Source organism: Motacilla alba, chromosome 2 (genome assembly GCF_015832195.1).
Source record: "Motacilla alba alba isolate MOTALB_02 chromosome 2, Motacilla_alba_V1.0_pri, whole genome shotgun sequence".
NCBI lineage: Eukaryota > Metazoa > Chordata > Aves > Passeriformes > Motacillidae > Motacilla > Motacilla alba.
The window spans coordinates 40,369,066-40,390,405 of record NC_052017.1 but is presented as its reverse complement, the minus strand read 5'-3'; the positions used below and the strand labels follow the sequence as shown (position 1 = coordinate 40,390,405).

Sequence of the window (21,340 nt, the reverse complement as noted above, 5' to 3'; positions counted from 1 at the left end):
AGGGAATTGCTCTTCTCAGGAGGATCTTGCAGAGTATCTATTTCTAGGCTAGGCTGTCCATTCTGGCTCTTTGATGCACTTCTGGCTCTGGCACATGGACTGACAGGAAAGCTCAGACATCTTCATTCTGCTCACTGGCGCTCACTGATCAGCATAATGTTCCCTTTCTCTTTTCTTTTTATACACATTATATATATTAAAAAAAAAAGAAAGATTAAGTGCTGTGCAAATATTTGCACAAAGTTCTAACTGCATCACAGATTTCCTTGTCCAAGAATATGGCAGAGATGACAAAGTGGCCATTTTTCTGTCAAATAAATTTATATCAACACTTTAAAGCCACAGGACTTTGCATGATTCACCTTACAAAGAAGGATTGCTGCTGACATACAAGTGTTACACCAAACTCACAGGCCACATTGCTAAAATACAAACTAGCAGAGTTAACACTTCGATAGTATAAAACTGGCTATTCCTGAAGCTGAATAAGGGCATTTGCAGATTCCTCACACTTAGTGGCTGAAGTCAGGGACAACAAATTTAATCTTAAAATGGGAGGGTGTGTGCGGGGGATGGTTTGCCAGCCTGCCCAGCTGTAATATCCACTAACAGCCTTGAAGGAATGGTAATTGTGAACTGAAACAGCATCTGCTCAACTGTCATCTTTGCCTCAGGACTGGAACTTTTTTTCCTTGTTGTGAAGATCATGAGAAACACTGCACGGAGCATGAAGATGAAAACAGAGCAAGATTAAAAACATTAAATACAACCACCAAGACACAGCTGTCCATACTGCTAGTGAACTCAGGGAAATACAAATGCCAAAATTTGACATTCATGATATAATTTGGTGTGGGAATTTAGGACACTGAGTTAACTGCAAAATTCTATATTAAAATATTTTTCATTATTATTAATATAGAGGACAGATTATTACAGCAAGAAGCAATTAAGATTCACTGCTAGGCAGTAAAGCCAAATCTAACTTCAACTGGTAAAATCTTCTCTTTTCTTACTGAGAAGAATGGGCCAATTAGTTCAGCTGCCTCGACCAGAACAGCTTATGGCAGTCCATCACACTGAGACTCTGGGCTTTGCCTCAAATGTTCAGCTAAGCATCCCTGGGTTTAGAACAGGAGCTGCTGTCCATACTATAAGAAAGACTACACTGTAAGGAGGTAATTTACCTCAAAGGGAATTGAAGAACTTGCATTAATTTGATTATTTATTCAAGTGCTGCTATAAGGTTTAATTAATATTTTTAAAACACCTTGACAATACAAAATGCATTATAGGTGCTGCTGCTGCTATTTGTCAGTTGTTCTCTGCCTCAGGATGTCTCTGAAAAGACTGGAGTCCTGTTGTGTTTGGGAGGGAAAGCAAATGCTACATATTCCCTCCTGTATAATTTGTACCTTAGGGAAAAAAAAAAAAGAACAAGAAAAAGAAGAAATTTTTGCCATAAATCTGCAGGATGTGTGCAGATTGAGTTAAAATATTTCCATAGAAATGTCACAGCTTCATAAACTGAACTAACTGAACTGCCTAAAAATAAGGGCTTCAAACTACTTACTTTCAGTAAGTACTGAAATTTCTTAGTTTACAATAGGATCAACTCTGCCTGCAAAGATCTCTGTATAACAATTATAGACAAGAGACACTAATACTTTACACTTCTGTGCCAAACTTGTAATTGAAATCATATAATTAAGAGTCCTTGGAACACATATCCAATAGTGTATGCAATAAAGTAAAAAGTCTAATATTAAAAATAAGCTCAAGATGATGCCATGGTGCTTAAGCCATATTTTTCTGTTTTGAAATGCAAGAAAACATAACACTGCTCATGACATTTGTATGAAAACTAATGAAAGACAAAAGTGGATTTATAAGCCTTGAAACGTATTATTTTCTTTGCCTTCTGTTGCAGATTAATTACTTTAAATTTTTCCATCAATCATTTTCTGATTTCCAACTCTGTTGCACTCAGTTTTAAACAAAGGATAAAGATTGCAACAAGGTCAGTGGTCTTCTGCTCTCAATATTGTTCAGGCGCAAATAAAATGAGGAAACCTACTTCTTCAACCAATGGCCACACACTGAGTGGAATTTTTTGCTACTATTTCCTTACGTCCCCTAAGACATCAAGGAAATCTGAAATTGTTGCTACTTGCATTTTTTACTTATGGATAAACGTCACGTAATACAATAATCTTATAGAACGTGTATAGGAAAATAATACCAATCAATTGAATTATGGCCATTTTGTTGGAACAGCCATTTATTTCCAGATTCTGAGATAAGTCCATTGTCTTCAGAGGAAATCAGTTCTACTAAAGCTAGTTAGGTGCATTTGCATGTTAAAAGAAAGTCAGCAAAATAGCTTTTGTTAGAAAGTTATCTTTGAACACTAAAATTTTGAGCACCAATTTTGATTCTGTGGATAAACTAGGCAAGGTTATCTGTGGGAATACCATCATAGCCCAATTCACACTTCTCCTTGTTACTGTATTTTTGTCACTCTGGTGTGCACTGTCAAAAATGGCAATTGAAAAAAGAACAAATACAACTCATGTTTTAGTCAAATGCAGGTGTTTCAGGTGGAAAGGGCTGGCAGCAGAGCAAAATTACTGTAAACAGGAGGAAGGTAGCAGTCAGGTGCCTGAGCAGTTAAAAAAAAAATCACTTTGGAAATCTTAGCACCTTTGGTCTATACTGCAAACACTGCACACAGCTGTGGCTCACAAGCCAGAGAACACAAACAGCATGAAGCTCTTGCATCAGTGAAATCAGTTGGTGTCATATAAACATTATATTGATTTAAGAGAAACCCCTGAGGGAAACACAGCAAAGGAAAACCGGGAGTTGAGGTTGGCAAATGCGCAGTAATTTGGACGCTTAGATACTAAAGTCTTACATACAACTACTAATATTAAAAAGGCAAAATAAGAAGCATACAGGTGAGTATATCACATTCAAAAGTCATAAAATGTCATGAAGGATAGAGCAGTCCTTCACGGGACCAGAAAAGGATGTGCCTCTGGATACGAGCGCTCCCCGGACCATCCCGATGAGGTGTTGCTCACCTCTGCCACACAGTAGAAATCTGCTGAGTTCAACAGTTCATCACTTTGCTAGAAAAACAATTCAATTCAGCAAACTCCCAAATTCACTCAACACAGCTGCTCTCAAACCCCTTGCTACAGCTCAATGAAAAGTGCTGACTGAGATGTTTCATAGTAAATATTAGGTATAGCAGAAATCTCCTCCCAAACTGAGTCTTTTAGGAGCAAGAGGTCTCACACAGAAACACCCATAACTCACAGATAATAAAATACCATCAGATGGCACAGAGGCTATTGCCATCAGCAGCTCCCTATAGATTTGTAAATCATTTGAACAAAGCTTATCCTTTTCTGAGAACTTCAGGCTGAAATAATGGTATATACAGGATACCAGTGTCTTGCACAATGTGTGAAGACTGTACCTTTAGCTCCTTCATTTAACCTTTCTTCACAAATGAGTGAACCCTGAACAGGCTGCTCTTTCCAGAAGAAAACAAGAAAGATACCTCAAAAGCACTGGTAATTTGTCTTACAGGAAGTTTAAACCTTTGGGGTACCAGTTTGCCAACCATCTGATAAGCCATGTGGATTAACTGTGAAATGCACTGTGAGCTGAAATTCAGTGGGATATGATACAGGAAAAGGCAGTGAAATTCAATGGAATATTATTTTTGTGAGCAGCTGCAGGTCCAGGACTTTGTCCAACACACAGGCTATGTTATCTCTTCCATTGTGTTTAAAATACGCAAAATACTGAACATCTTTCGGATTAAATTCACTTTCAACTCCATTGTATGTGTTTTCATGTGTAACATGGCAAGAGGTCATCTTCCAAAACACTGCAACACCTGCAATCTAGCGTTTCTGTGAAGTCCCAATACCTCTTGAATTAAAGAATTTCCATTATGAAAGAACATGGGAAATGTAATTCAAAGGTTGCTGCTCAGAGCAGAAACATTTTGCTTAACAAAATGTACCCATCTTATTGGAAAGAAAAAAAAAATAATCCAAAGAGTTCAGTAGACTTACTAATCACACAAAACATGTTGAAATGAATCAATCTCACCTCTTGGTTCCAAATGTGTTTTAGTAAGATGATACTGAATGGTCAGTTGCAACATATGTTTACTCTTTGGCTATAAACCCCACACATTGTAAATAAAATGTTATTTTGATGCACAGCTCTTTTCTGAGTCTTGTTGATGCACAGCTCTTTTCTGAGTCTTGGTACATCAGGCTCAGTAAACATTTTAGAAAGTTTTTATAATACCCTGAAATCTCGGTATTTAAATGAATTTAACTTGTTTTGAACTGAAATAACAATGTCTCTCTGTGGTGAAAAACAGAGGTTGGAGATGAAAAAAGGCTATTAGCCACTGCTCTGGATTTGTGTCAACACCTGGAAATTCCTCCTGTGGATTTTAAAGTCCAGTTGAGTTCTAGATGTCCCAAACAATGAACTTCATTTCAAACACTAGTCTAGCTCTCAATGTCTTCTGCAACATATTAAAATTATGCTTTCTCTACTCTACTTTCATAACCTTGTTGTTAGCACCACTAAAATTTCTTTTCCTTTCCATGGATACCCTTCATGCACCTAAGCTGTGTCGTAAACCACTGTTGTCTTTCACCTTCACGTCCTTTTCTTTCAACTACAGTTTACATCTCTCTCTGAAGTTGATACAGTTCCAGTGCTTCACCTTAGACCCAAATGATATTGTGGGAAGGACTGCACCAGTACTTCGGATAGACTAGCTGGTTTCCCATATAATCTACCATGTTGTTCTTTTCCACTGACAATACAGCTTCTTCAAGGATTTCAAGACTTCTTGCTGTGCTTGTGTGCACTTGCACATGAGGAGAAATGACCACAGATCTGTTTCCCAGCTCTTGACAGAGAAGAGCTGTGGAAGCAGCACCTCTGGGAGACACTTCTTGCTTTTCACATGGCCACAGTTTTGAAAAACACCCTTCACCTCTCTAAGGTGCCTTGCCTTCACCTCAAACTTGCCTTGTATCACAGAGCCCCCACAGAGCTTGTTTTCACCACTTATATTTGGATTTATTACTTCTCTGGAAAGACCATATTCCTCATTTCAGTCAGAATTACCTAAGCCTTGTTTAAACACAGGCAGGACAATAAAAACAAGCTTCATTCTAATAAGGCAAAGAGTTCTCTTCTTCATTGAAAAATGGAAAACACATTTACAAAAGAGAACCATATCAAGAAAATACAGATGACAGACCTGGCATTTAGAGTACTTTTGTTTTCCACCTCTTATTGAGTTTGTCAGTTGTAGGTGTGGCGGGATGTTTCAAACTTAGAATAATTTTCAGGATTTTTTTAAACCTAATATTTGTTCCTCTCTTTTACCTCCCTGTCTGCTAAATAAAAGATTCTTTTTCTCCCCAAAACTTGCCCTGCCATTTGTAGCATCAGCGCAATTTCACAAGAAAATGTGTGAACATTATATTTTTTCCTCTTGAAATTCAAAGTATTTAGGTGAATGACCTACTAGCAGTTAGCAAAATGAGTTCACAATCTTGGTTCATCTGTAGGAGAGATACCAACAAAAATTTCTGGGAGTATGACTACAGATGAGTCTTGTTGGGGGGGATATTCTGAAGCCCACTAAATTTATGCCAGATACTACTAGTTTTATGGCTTTCAGTTCCTGTTCATTACTACAAAATAAAAAAAGTTCATTTCATATGCAGTGCATGGCTGTCACTAAATAAAAAAGTAACATGCTTGGAAGAGGTGGCTTTGAACTGCACTCCCATTCACCAGGTAGCACTTCTAAAAATCACAAAAAGAACTGCAGCAATCATATTTAAGAAAATATACGAGAAACAAGCCTCTAAATGTTCTAGTTTACAGCTATGTAAAGTCATCTGCAAATCAATTATATGAATGAGGTTAGCTTGATGATGAAAATGAAGTTATATTAGTTAGGGTTTTTCTGGCTGATAGTTTTTGCTTTGCCGGTCCATCACTGTTGCTTTGTGTTGATGTGTATTTTTATCACCACAATCAGGGAGTTGATTCCTTCTCTGAAAGGGAATCTGGGCTAATGTCACTTTGAGTCAGTAGCTGATACCTCAAAGAGAGGCAACAAAAGCTCTTTGCTCATTTGTGGAAGTGATGTGTGAAGGTAAAATTTAACACAGAATAAAAGCTGATCTAAACCTGCTGATCTCAGATGAGGTGGTGCATGGACCAAAAATGGAATTCCCTCCATCTATGTTTATTCAGCTTTTACATTTTCCCTTCCTGCCTACAACAAGTAGTGGCTTTGAAGATTGGAACACTTGCACACAAAGGCAAACAGTAAGCCACTACCAACAAATGGCAGGAAGGTAGAGCCGAATTCAGAAAAGAAGGGGGAACACTGGAGATATGATTTTATAAACTCTATTCATTCAAAATACCATCTAACCACAGCTATGGTCAAACATAGACTGTGGAATCTGTGTTGAAACAGATGAGCAGAAAGAGTCTCATCTACACAAGAGCTGACTGCTGTTGACTGCTTAGAATCTGGTGCTTTTCAGTTGCACTGAGTGCCCCTTTTTATCTCAAATTACACGAGGTAAATTGGAACTGCCTTTCAAGAGAGTGTTTGGGAAAAAAGGTGCAGGAGGAGTTACTTGTTTTTTATAAATCTCTCAAGAATTTATGCTGATCTTCTCCCTTCTAACCAGAATCAATTCTCCTTAAAGGCATCTCGTGCCCCAGACAGCTCCATGTTGTTAATCACTTACATTTGCCCTGGACTTTGGCTGAGTAAAAGCATAAGGAAGATCTTAGTTTCAGCCTGAACTAGGCTATTTCATTTGAAATGGGTTCAGTCCTATATTTTCCACACAAACAGTAACTGAAACTGTCAGTCAATAAATAAAATAAAAGAGCTCTAAGATTAACACCTGATAACGTGAAAGGCACAAGACTGCAAAGAAACTTTGCTCCTGTAGCTCTCCAAGGACCTTGTGACATACAATTAGAATAACAGAGAGTACTTTTTGAACAAGAATCTGAACACGAGGGGAATGTGATGATGTTTCAGCTCCATGTAGCTGTAGTATCTGCAAATAGAATGGAAGATTAAACAGGAAAAAAAAAACAACAACCCTATCTAACAAAGCAGTTATTCTGCTGAGGCCTTCAGGTGACATTTTAAACCACCAGTGACCATGGAGTATCCAAAGGAGATAAAAGATAAAAAACCTATAACAAGCCTGTTGTTCCATTGAAGGGTTCTGGAGATATCATCAAGCCTTGCTGGCAACAAAAAAGAACTAACAAAGTGAAAGATAAGACTGATGTACCTGCGTAACAAGCCTGCTATTCCACTGAGAAATTTCAGTGATACTATAAACCAGGAAAGATGAGTTAAGGCAGTTTGCAGTTTCAACAGGATTCCACATTATGTCATTGCAATTCTTTATCCTGACTGCATTTTTAATACAGAGTATGTGGAACAATTAAACAATTTTTTTTTGTTTGTTCTTCTTGCTGTTTAAAAAGTGCAATGGAGGGTTTATTTTGTAAGTTGCCTATCAAGTTTCTAAATTATAAACTGAAAGCAGAGTGAATGTCAAGTGTGAAAAACAATTAAGCAGCCCAGTTGAACTACCAGCTTGGGTAAAAAACCTGGCTTCTACTCACTCTCCCATTGGTGTGGGCCTCAAAGATTTAAGATGAAACCAGGCTACACTAAGGCAGTTCCAAAGGAGAGTGAAAAAAAAGCTAGAGTTACCCCTCTGCCTATGAGGACTAACAAAGGCTGCCTCAAACTATTGAAAGAAACTGGAACCCAAGCAGCGTCTGAAATGGATGTTAACACCAGGGAGGAGAGGGAAACCCCAACCAAGAAAGTGCAGAACTGCAAACTTCCTTCAGGAATGACAAGCAGAGGAAAAAGAATAAAGCAAATCTGCTTTCCACTGAAGAGGCAGATTCTTGCTGCTGATGGCCAAACTTGGAAGTGCCAAGGAGCAATAACTGAAAGCAGTGATCAAACTGCTCAGTTTTTACATTTCTAAAGGTTTTTGTATTATATCCACTCAGGCATCAATCACAATGTTATTAAACCACGAAGGAGATGTCAGATCAATGGCTGCATTGGAAACATTTTGAGTGATAGGCTGATGATGGAACAATTCCAGCCTCTATACATTATTAAACACATACTAATGCTGCTCTTTCAGTGCTACCCTTACAAACTCACACACTCTATTCTCCCTCTACAGTATCTTCTTTAATAGCAGACCTAATTGTAGGTGAATATTACACAGGAAACAAGACTTACCATAATAAATAATAATAAACTAGAAAAAAAAAATCAAGCCTTAAACCTCTTGTCTATCTTCACATTATGCCCTCTGGCATTAAAATTTCATTTTAATACAATTGTAGGAGCTGAGACTGGGTTGTCAGCCTTAATCAGAATATTCAGAGCTATTGCTTTCTTGCTGTAATCTTGACATAATTTAAGCTTAGGTTTTCTTTATGTATTTGCCCACAGCTAGCACACCCATGTAAATGCTTTTTGCTTTTTGAGTGAAGAGGTATCTATGAAAAATACATATAAATACAACAGAAACCACCCCTCTGGCAGATTGTCTGCTTAACTCCAGATTTCAAGCAGAATGGGGAAGTGATCAGAGCAGCACACACGCCTCTCAATTCATCAGCGACAAAAACTGTATTTTCACCAGCAGAAATCAATTTTATTTTCATAAAGGCAAAAAAGAATTATGTTCTTGGAGGATAAAGCACAAAGCACAGTAACTAGGACATGCAAATGCTGTACCAGCTTCTCTCACAACATGGGAACATAGGGTCAAGATGCCATAAATGGCACACCTTTACCTCCTCTCTCCCTCCAGTGCCCTATACCATCCTTTGGCATTGGAATCAAGCAAAGATGGATTTGCAGCTTTTCCAGGCATCTTGGTAGCTTGCTTAGGCATCCTCCTGATTGGGGAATGCTTGGTATAGTAGAGATGTCTAATTGTATGTGGACAATTCAATAATAGATAAGAACTAAGAATGTTAAAAATACAATGAAATGAAATTAAATACACATCTTTGGGAGTTAGGATAGAAAGAAAACTTCTTGCCCCTATTCATGGCAAATAGTTTCCTAAACAAAATTATTTGTGTTTTGGGGGGAAGGCTTTACCTAGCAAAAGGGAAATGCAGCTGACCATTAGTGAGTCTATAGGAAAACTTCTTTGTTTTGACTGCTGAATTGGATGCTCCCAGATGGAAGTGAACACCCTAGCAGCATGAAGCCCGACCTGGGCTGGTGACCAAATAATCAAGTGAATTGAGGCAGCTGCCCCCTGGATTCCCATGGGTTTTAATGTGTGCTTCAGGGCTGAGAGAGCAAAGCTCAAATCCAGTTTTTGGAGTGAAGGCACAAAATGGCAGAGGCTGCTGTTACCCAGGTCACTCACCTCACCAAAGAGCTAAAGAGTGAAGGGAGATGGAATGGCTCCCTCTGTGAAGGGAGATGGAATGGCTCCAGCCTGGACAGAGTACTTTAATGTTTTAAGGAACATCAAAAGGCCTAGTAATTCCCACAAGAGATGAAGATGCATAGACCCTTGTGCTATTTTTCTAACTCACTCACTAGAGAATAGATTTTCTGTTGAAGCAATGTTTTAGAAACCCAGTATTCATACTGAATCAGGCAAGTGTGGAGGTGGTTTTGAAGTCAACTCTCACTTAAGTGACCACAGGGGTCTGTTTCAGCTGAAAAATATGTTATGTTAATTAGCAGAATGCTTTGTCTAAGGAAGTGAATATATGAAAGCCTTCCAATAAAAACTGCTTTGCATACTGCAAGCTTTTAAATTAAATGGGGACAGAGTTACTGCCAAGAGTGAGTAGAATTATTTGAGTAGAATTATTTGTGACTTTTTGTCTTGTTTGCGTAAAAAAATCTGGCTGGTTTCTTGCAAGGTATCTGGTGGCTGTTTATTGCACTCTGTTGCACAGCTTTAAGGATAAAATTGAAAAATATATTCATGACAGAAATGTATCATTTATATCTTTTATCTTCCCTAAAACCTAGTCCTGCTGAGGTACTCACAGTAGTATGGCTCGGACTTGGCACAATTCTTCATGCTTTATGCTCTCAATGCTCCTCTATCTTGACCAAAACTCAGAATTCCAAAGAAATGAAGTAAAAATATCTCTAAATAAACCAAATCTCTAAATAGCTTGTGTTCCCCATGTTGTTTTGTTTGTTTGCTTGTTTGTTTTTTCTGTAACAGAATACATGCTGAAGAATGAATTTCACGTCTGGATGGATACATCCAGCAAAACTGCTACCAGCAGCCCAGATCATGATTTCTGATAGGAGGAATTCCCAACAGAAGAAACTCCCTATGACATCCATGATTATACTGCTTGCATAAGTATTTAAACTGAATATGGTGCTGACGCTGTTTTAATCTAAGAGAAATCTTGTATGTGATAAAATAGGGTGTCATTTGAGATGTTTGAAAAGCCTATGGATATTGTAGCACTTATCAATCATTTACTCTTTCTTGCTCTTTAAGTTTTCTGCAAATGACTTAGGAGTTTTACAGATTGTAAACATAAACATTTATGGTGTACCTCTGAATGTATTTCAACAAATTATCACAGGGAACGCTGTGACCTTGAAAGATAAAACTGTGTAAAGAGCAAGGAAAAGAGAAAGGAAAGATTTTCATTTGGTTGCAGTAACATGAGTTCAGGATCTCATTGTCACCCACTAGATGACCCACTGCCTCTCAGAGTCTTTTGCCTGACTCCCCAGATGGATTTGTTACTGTAAGCACTGTAACAGTGGTCTCAAGCAAAATTTTGGGATTTTCTAGTTTGCATTAAGATTGTGAGACAATGAGCGCAGATGACAATGTCTGTTAAGTGTTATGGAATTGAAAATGACAGGCAGAGGAAAAAATTCATAGGAGCTGCCCAACAGCACAATCAGAATTAATTTTCCATTTCCTTGCCTTAACCGTTAAACAAGCTTTGGAATCACAATAATTACACATGCAGAAATTCTCACTAGACCAAGTATTTCATTCAATTTCATGAAGGGGAAAATGCTGAGATTAACTTTGCCATGTAGTTCCTACTTCTTTTGATTATTGAATGCAATATTTAAAATGTCAGGAATAAACAATGAACCATCATATTTAAGTTTCGTCGGAAAAAAATACAGAACTCTTAGATCTCAACTGAGATTTTTTAAAGAAGTGGGAAGAGACACTGGAGTTAGAATTAAATTCACCAGATAAAGTAGAAGCAGCAGAAAAGAAGAGATCAGGAGGAGAGCCAACACAGTGAGTTAAATAACTTTGTACAGATGCAACTGTATTAAATACCTTATTCAACTAAAAAAAAGTTGGAAAACTGTGTTCCTATAGATTAGTATCAAGTAGAACAGTAGTGAAAAAAAGGGTAAATGCATAACAGAGCATGTTATGTAATTACATGTTTCATGTAATCACTATATATATAAAGAGCATGTGTGCTAAAGTAACAGAAGTGTAATATGTATGCCTGTCTTTTGCAGAAATTTATATTACATGCAGTGTGCACACATTCACTTATCAAACCACCATTACGGTCTGCAGTTGCTGTATTTTAGGAACTTTTCAGAGAGCTTAAAGGAATTTAGTTAAGAGTGGTTTTTGCCTTTCTCTGACTCTGGGGGAGTTAACTGTGTATGACCTACACAGTTTAAAAAGAAAATTTGAAAACAGTTGTTGAAATATGCATATTTAAATATGATATACTAGAAACACAGCTGGCCTTGACCAAAAATCCCATTTCTAAGCCTGCAACAAAATACATATGGCTGGCTGCTATGGTTTGAAGTGAGTAGTGGATCCTACCACAAAGCCAGAACTCCTAATCCCTGTGATATGAAACTTTCCCGACTGACAAGCAAACAATTTAAAAAACAAATTGATAGAGCAGTACTTTCATAATTATGTGAGAACTAGTACAGATAATTCCTTTAAAATATAGATCAGGTTTTGTTGGCCTACCCTTTTACTACTCATGCTACTTTGTCATTTCTGTTCTGTAATAACTAATGCTTACTGTATGATGGTGAAGCCCTCACTTCACCATCAATAGCGCTGAAAAGAGTAGTTAATTACCTTAGGAAACTCAGTAAGCAACAGATGCTTTGCAATAGAGAAAAAAAGAATGATCTTACCGTTCCTGTTGTGCCCAAGGAAAGGTGGTTCATCTGTTGGGTCAGAGGGCCCATCATGCTTGCTGGCTGCATTGACATAGTGTGGTCCATTGTTGGTGTTATCACAGCACCCTAGGAACACACATTATTTACAGTTCAACCTCTCACATTCAGAAAAAAAAATAAAGAAGAAAAAGGCATTCTTTAAATGAGTAAACCTGACTGAAAACTTGACATGAATCTTAAAAGACACTAATACATCTGTCAGAAAAAATATGTTTTGCTCCTATTGACAACCAAGCTACACACATATATTATTTGTACTGCTAATGAGGCCATTTTATGTCAGCTCCAATTAAGTGTCATTTTTTACTTCATTGCTACTGACAAACAAATGCATATGTTCTTTCTATGATGTATGCTACTGTACATTGCAAAATGCCTGTCATTTCCATTTTTCCATATCCTATATAGAACAATCTTACAGACAGAACACATATGTCCCCAATTTTCTCTGCCTGCTAAAGCCTTCAGTCTCAGAGATCTTCAGCCTATTATGGTGATTATCTTGGATTTTTCCAGCCTCAATTAAGAACCCTTACTCATGGTATTTTATAGCTGGTTAATTAAGACTGGCTATTGACAGTGAGTTCGGTAGTGACACCCATTTAAAACATATATACAGTTTTTAAAAGCATTTTTCTTTTCTGCATGAAAAACAAAGACATTAATAACAATGACCATATGTACTAAAGCAAGACTGAGACTTTGACCAAAAATGAAACAAAAGACATGCCATAGGAGCTTTAGAGAGAGAGCTCCTTTGCCATTCATATCCCTTGGTTTTTGCTCTTCCACTCCCCAAGGTCCCATGTTGGCAACATCATGACTTAGTGAAGTGTTAATTCTCTTCAATTCAACATTGTAAAATGCTATTTCCTGTGTTGGTTAGAGAAAGTCAGTCAGAAAGTGTGGTCTGCTCTTTTTCTTGCAGATAGTGACATAAGGCAGTATTTCCAGTCATTTCTTCATAAGAAATATTAATTTTACTTTGTATGCATCTTTGTGTGCACACATCACAAACTTGCACAATCACATTACATCTGCTACAAAGTGTGAAAACTGTAGATGAATGTATCTGTTCAAAAGAATTGACTTTTTTCCCCCCTTTGAGAATACTGGAAAAATTCACCTATAAACAAACTTGTTTAACCAACCTGTAAAACAAACTTGTTTCAAAATTCATAGCATATCTGTTCTTACATGTCTATCTCACATTTACATAGAGCTATTTTTGCCAAGGATCTGATTAGAAGCTAAGGATTTCAAATTTTCAGTTGCAAATAGAAATAAATAAAACCACAAAATTCTGGGGAAATACCAATTCAATTTTGCCTCACCTTCCAGCAATATTTTTTCTATGCACATCCTATCTGAGAAGTATAGAGTCTGCAGCCCCTGCAAACTCATTCCTTGCATGCAGTGGGGTAAGAAGAAGGTAGGATCCATTTGGTCAGTCATTTTTGTAATATCCTCAGCATATGAAACACATACACACTTGTTTTATGTCACAGAGTGGATTTACATTGCATTGACAAGAGTCCCTAAAGAAATCTGACAAATTACAGAAGCTAGCCTCCGTGGAGTATCTGTCGTGATTCCAAATAAATGCTTAGGAAACAAGCCGATCAGTGTGTGCGGATCAAACCTGCAACACTTCCCACTTTTGCCACTTTATTGGCTATTATTAATTTGCACTGGTTTACATTGATTAATTTATTGATTAACTCATTTAATGAACCACCACACAGTGAAGTCTTCCTTTTGGGTGAAAGAGTCTAAAAGCAAGTCTGCGGGGCACACACCCATTCAGCCCATCCAGCAGTTCCTGCACAGCAGAATCAATGCAAGAGTCTGAAGAACAGCCATGCACAACAAAAATAATCTTGTTTTGCTTTTGAAATCAGTGGCCTTGGACACCATGCAGCCAGATGAGGTTCTAAGGTTTGGGCTTCAACTGCACTTTTTGGTTATGATAGGACATTGTAAGCTCTATGCTCAGAGCGATCAGCATTTTTTACTCTATCAAAGCATACACACTTATATACATTTGTCAACCGATTAACAGTTCCCAGTTCCCTCTACAAGCAGTGTTCTTCTTTGGCTCAAAGGTGGAGAATTGCCTCAGGGCTTTCCATGACAGATAAGTTGGGCTTCCACTTGTGATGTCAAGGAAGGTGATTCTCCCTCTCTTCTCCATATTCATGATATCCCACTTTGAGAGATGCATCCAGCTCTGGGGGCCCCAGCATAAAGAGAATGTGTCCCTGTTTGAGAGGGTCTGGGGGGGCATGAAGATGATCAGACGGCATCAATGTATGTAAGCATCTGAAGGGAAGGTGTTAAGAGCATGAAATCAGGCTCTTCTCAGTGTTGCCAAGCAATCAGGCAAGAGGCAATAGGCAGAGACTGACACATAGGAAGTTCCTGAGGAAGAACATCTTTACTGTGCTGGTGATCCTGCACTGGAACAGGCTGCCTAGAGAGGTTGTGGAGTCTCCCTCACCGGAGATACTCAAGAACCCTCTGGATGCAATCCTGTGCAAAGATGCTTATTGCAAAAGTACAGTTGGAGGAACTTGCTGTGATTACATATGTGACAGACTGATAACTATTTCTGGGTTTAATTCAGGAACCTGGAAATAAAGAAGGGGCTGTGGTGAAGGAGGTCTTATGGTTTAGTGTAACAAATGTAACTGCCAGACATAGAATGGAAAAATCTGAGAGCAAATGTCATTCAGCAAGTAAGTAAGCACAACAGGTATTGTAAACAAACTATTAAAAAAATATGGACTAGAGAGAAAATATATCAAGGACAAAAAAATTGCTCAGACAAAGAAAACATATCATTTTCAAATTGAAAATATATATATTCCTGTCCCTAAATATACACCGTTTAATACTCTAGAAAAAGAAGCTGGGAAAACAAATCAAATATTTGCAGCTTTCCTAAGACAGCTTAACATGTTTTAAGCTGACAGTTACCTAGAGCAGAGAATTACATGCATTTCCCAGATCATTAATTCACCCGTTCAGAATCTTCTTGTGATCACGTAGGAAAGAAATTATACTTAATTAAGGAAATATTGTCTGGTTGTTAGGGCAACCCCCAGTCTCCAGACCATAATGCGTTTCATATTACATGCTGTCAAGTCCATTCATATTCAATTTATTTAGCTGTAGAAGACAAAAATGTCTTGCCTCAGATGTTGCCATCATATTAAAAGTAATTTGATTCTTTTCAGCCTATAATACATAATTGCTGATAAACATCCAGTTGGCTACTGGCAAAGGTTATATCAAACATATGGTTTTGTCTTCATCTGTTTGGATGTCTGATTTTACTGAGGTTGTAAATGTATAGAAAGGCATCTCAGCATTGCAAACTATTACTTAAAGCCCATTTTAATGACAAAAAAACCTGTAGAAGAAATTATCATGAGACATTTGCCACTGTCTTTGCCAAAAAAAGTAGTTGTCCTGTCAATTATTTAGATTTGTCCTGTTGCCCTGTTGCCTCAGTAGGATTACTTTTTTTTTCCAGTTCCCACAAGAAATGGATTATAATGACTTTTAAATTTGGCAAGATATTCTCAGCATATGATTTGTCATATAATTTTGTTGATGTTAGAGTGGTTTTAAAAGAAATTAACAGGGCAAACGGTAAGGAATAATGATACAGACAAGCATGTTTTTTGTGACATTTTGATAAACCTAAGATAAGCTGACATACACATTTGATTTCCTCTCCACTTTATTTGAAAGGTCTTGCTGTTTTAGAATGCTTTAAGCTTTATTAACATACTTTTCCTATAAGAAAGTAAATGTATATATTTCAGAATATAGTCTATCACTTTCAAAGAGAGAAGCTGGACTTTAGGAGCACTGCACCCCACCCTCTACAGCAAAAATCTCAAATTACAGGAAGGACACCAAATACAGTTTATTATATGAGGTAAAATATCTTTAAATATTTGCCAATATCAAAAGGCATCAGCAGAACAAGCCTATGCTGGTGCAAAGACACATGCCACCTTTTGTCTGTTGAAGGGTGGGAAAGTGACATCAGAAATAAAAAGTGTATTAGGAGGCTTTAGGAATGGAGAGTTCACTAGTTGAGAGATGCACTTAGGGGCCACTGGGAGGATGGATTAGTTGGTCACAGATTTCTACAATATTGAACTGCATTAAAGGCTTCTATTTTATTTCAGTGTTCTAATACTGATATTGGACTTAAGGGGAAAATACCAGCTGAATAAATATTTTTTAAAGCTTACAGTAACCATCTGTTTATTTTAAAATTTACTTTTCCTTTATTTAAGAAGTTTAAACAATTTAACCATACTCACAAATTCTGTTTTGTAAATACTGGTCAATGTAAAGCCAATAAACTTTACATCAGAAAACTTACTTTTCAAATTTGTTTACAGCTATCTTGTGCAGACATATAAGCACCAGGCCATTCCATCTGAAAATTTATTACCCTACTACCAAGTGAATGCCTTTATGTTATCAAGAACATGTTGTTCCTTGAGGTTTTATTAAATTGAGTGAAAGGATGACTTTCCTTATACTTATCGGACGGACACATCTATCAAGAATTAATACGAAAAAAATCAACATACGTGCTTTTTTGCAGAGAAATACACTCTCTCTGCACACTGAACAAATGATGGCCATATTTCAATTGATTTACTGTTCTGTCTAGTTCTGACTTATTTGATCTCCTTGGACTGCCTCTCACAGGCAGCAGAAAAACCAGGTCCCCTTGTCAGAACTGAGTCTACTGAACTACTCCAAACTAGTAGGTAAGGGTCAAACTCCTATGACTGTTGCAGGAAGAGTAAAGGTAGCTTTGAAATATTTTCTGTCCTTGTCATCACCTCTGTTGGGAATATTTGTTGATATTTCAAAACAAAGGAAAACTTATATTCCCTTTCTCAGTGAAAAGGTTGCAATTGCTGTGGCATTTGCCAGTTTATCAGAGGTTAAATCATGATTTGAGTATAGTAAAGAAGATCAGCAAACATCAGCTAAAAATGTATATTCTGCAAATCTTAGGATTTGATTTGATTTCATTACATTGTTGATTTCAAAAGCTTGCTAAAAATGTGGTAAAGCAAGCAAGAAGCCCAAACCCTCCACTAAATTGAAGCAGCTTTAACTTTGCAATAGGCAAACCTGATACAGACCATCAATCCTGAGCCCTGCTTTTGTACTGAGTACTTAAACCTCAAGCTCACATGGTAATATTTTGAATCATGGGCATAAATTCAAATTCTTATCTGATGTCACCTTCATAATGTAGTTGAACCTCCTAGGAGCAATGGGCACATTTGCTTCCCTTCCTTTGTTTTTGCTCCATGTTTGTGAACTTCTTTCCTCAGCTGAAAGAATACATCATAGGTCCAAGAGAGTTACTGCCCAGAAGGAACTGGTTTTAAAGAATTAAGAATCCAAATATAGTGTGGTAAATAAAGAACAAAGGTGACCCTTGTGTAGGCTTCACCATTCTTACAACAATAGCCAAGGTTTTTTTGATGGTTTCTTTCCCATTGTCCTTCTTGCATTGTATTTCCTGTCTCCTAGTCTGAAATACAGCTTTGATAATGTACAGATACTAGCCTTCATATACAAATGCAGATTAAAAGGATGTAGAAATGGGAACATCAAGATAAAAGGAAAAGACAGCTGATGCAATAGGAAGAATTTTATGTTGGCAACTGTGTGCACAAATAAAGCAATAACTGAAATGAAATTGGACCAGTTAATAAATGTATTATATCGGGCAGTACCACATATGTCAGTAGTTTATGCTTTTACCAGGGTAGAAAAAATGAGTAAATATCATAGCATAACGCTGTCTGTTAATCTAAAAGGACCTAACAAAAACAAATAGCATTTATTCTGCAAACAAAAAGCTGCCCATGTCACTCAGTGCCTGAGATGACTTTTGCATGGTGACTTGTATCTTTCCACCCAAAATAGGGTCTAAAGAGAAAGGCCATTCAAGAAAGTGACAACATTTACAAATATTTATAAATGGAAAATATACCTGAGTTCCTACAGGGACTCTGAAGCAGATTTTGTGAGCCCTGTGTTAGACCTTTGCCCTTACTGTCTGCCCATGCAGGTTGGACCATAAACCCATGTGCTTCTCCACAGACTGAAAATCTGAAGTTTTCATACCTGTCTTCAACTTGCCCCAGAAATAAAATAAAATCACTGGTATTATATGCAGGAATAACTGAGTATTTTAGCTGGGGTCTGCTATCAGAAAAGAGCCCACAGCAACTAGGAAACAACCTGCTGCAGTGGGGTATTCATTCCAGCAATTGCTGGAGAAGGCAGCAAGGCCATAGGCAGCTCTTGCTCCCTCATCTGACCTATTCTAGAAGGGAATGAGAAATCTCATTTGCTTTTTTCCCTGCTCTTCAGCTTATGAGTATGCACTTGGCTGTGTAATGGCTTTATGCAGCCACTCCACATATCAGTGCTTTTGTTGTGTCAAGAACAGCCACCACAAACAAAAGAATCCTCACAACTCAAATAGGGTTTAGCATCCCCCGAAAACAAAAAAAGAAACACAAAGGTGGCAATTTGCCTGGGACATAACTTCTGTAATACACAGATCAAATCTTCTCCTGCCCTTCCCACTATCAGATTTCACAAAAGAAAGATTTCAATTCATGTCAAAACAAGCAATTCCATTCTGTTTATATGCTTATATATATATAGATATATATATATTCTGATGTGGATGAAATCCTTCCTTCCTCCACTGTCTCCCAACAGCTGATGTGCCATCCTAGTAAATATGGGAATCAGGAGTCTCTTTTCCGTAGACTAGTTTTTCTTAACATCAGAAAGGAATTTCATCTATTAACGTTAAATCCAAATAATACTTCCCCTCAAACAGCTCTGTTCTATTCCCTCCCTTCTTGCCTATAACCAGGTGTGAAAACTCACTTAATGGCACATCTTAGGTGATAAATGGATATTATCAAACTGCACATTAAAATACAAGTCAGAATCAGATTTAGCTAACATTTTCACTTTTGTCTTAGTGAGTTCAAATGAAACTTTCAAAAAGGATGTCATATTTGTATCCTCAATAGTTTGATTTTACATATACATATATACACACAAAATTACACATGGGAAGACAAATTGTATTGCCAATTCTATTACACCCACTCAGGCCACAATATTTTTTCAGTCTGTGGATAGGTTTTCTTTAATATTTGAAACTCTCGGTGCAGGATTTATTATGGCAAATGTAACTAAGAGCAACTGTGACTGGTTTTTAAACTTCCTGTTCATGAGCATCATTTAATGAGCAATGAGTACAAACTTCTGTTATTAGCTGAAAATGCTTACTAATTTTATTTTACTCAGGCAAACTTGCTCCTAAAACAAGAAAAATGCTTGACAGAAAATTTTGCCTCCAGAGGCTTGTGCTTTTAAGTAGAGGTACAGAGAAGGTTGGTGACATGAAAGCATGTAAGGTGTTTAATGTAGTGGGGCTTTGTCTCTCCCTGGATCTCTAGTGTTCCATGCAAGGTGAGGCAGTCCCACCTGTCTCTGTGCTCCACAAAGGCATGAACACAGATGTGACCCAGTGTCTGACACACTGGGCTGTTGATCTCTGCTTTTCTGGCAAGATTCAGTGCATAGGTCATTTGGCAGGCACAGAGAGTGCTTAACTGGGTTTGGGGAGGAAACTCCAGTGCCACTTTTCCTATGTGCACTTCTAGCCTCGACGCTGCAATGGCCAGTGGCAGGGCAGGAGCTGTGATCTGTAACAGATGTGCTGTGTTTTGCTTCCTGCCCAAAACCTGGAGGGACTTGCACTGTGTGAGCTAGAATCTAACAGCTGAGCTGGATGAAAATATTCACTAATTAGAAGGACAAACACTGACACTGAGAGACATCAGAAATTATGAGGAACTGGCTATCAACAAGAAAAAAAAAAAAAAAAAAAAACAGAAAAGAAGGCAGGTAATACAATCCTAAGTATTAAGGTCATATTACAGGTAAGATGACAAAAAATGACACTCCACAATGAAGAAAATGGTATAGCTGTGTGTGGTGTTTACAACATTAAAAGGACTTAATAAATCAGACTTAGATGGAAATATCTGAAATACCTTCAGCATTCAAAACAGTGAGGTGGTATCACTGAATGAAGTTCCAAGGAGACATACTGAGGCGCTAGGGTGGGAGACAGCAGAGTGCTTCTCTGTGAGATCCCAAATACTTGAGAGGACAACGGGAACAATAGTCAAGGAATGGCTAGTATCAGGATGTTTCCCTGCAATTCTGAGATCAGAAAGGCTCCTGTAAACCAGAATTTATTAGTGATTGACAATAAAAATAAGGCAGCCTTACATAGTTGCTCCTGGACTTCATGTCAGCTCTTCCAATGTCAAGCCAAAGGGAAGTCTTCAACATCAGAGTTAATTCCTAGGTGAGGCTCAAATCTAGGCTGCACTCTCAGAGCCCCGCTGATGTAAGGGCTACCATGTAATCCAGGTACACAGCTGCATGGGTGGGTAGAAAGCCACCTTGAAATGCTGAGGTTAATGTTGCTGTGTCACTCCTGAACTCAGCTACAAACACAATGCCCATCCTCCATGAGGATGCACTATGGTGCACTGCCATCTGCTGCCTATGTCTCAACTCCCGCACAAAGGAAGATTAAAGGTATGGAGGCTCTAAAAATGATGTCCTTTCCCTCCTCATACAATTTTTCAAATTTAAAAATTCTGGAAAGCTGAAGAGGACCAGTAATATGCACACAACCTTCACAGGAAACCTTCTTATCCTACTTATTAGGAAAGACAGGTAGCAGAAGATGCTATAAATGAAACCCTGTGTGAGTAAGGATGCTTTTCTAACGATATGCTTCTGTTCAATAATAGATTTTAGACTTGAAGATGATAGACTGGGAAATCTTGTACTAAGCCACTGTTCATGTTATGTATCAATTCAGTTCTAGAT

The 21,340-nt window shown here is 37.8% G+C and overlaps 1 protein-coding gene across 8 annotated transcripts in view; it reads right to left on the bottom strand.

The window, feature by feature from the left end:
• The window catches only part of RBMS3 (RNA binding motif single stranded interacting protein 3), a 705,955-nt gene that overhangs the window by 26,319 nt on the left and 658,296 nt on the right, over positions 1–21,340 (bottom strand). For all 8 annotated transcript variants that reach the window (XM_038127643.1, XM_038127644.1, XM_038127646.1 and 5 more), the window contains one exon: positions 12,299–12,409. In XM_038127643.1, coding sequence (XP_037983571.1) covers positions 12,299–12,409 — 111 coding nt within the window. The remainder of the gene's footprint in view (positions 1–12,298; positions 12,410–21,340) is intronic.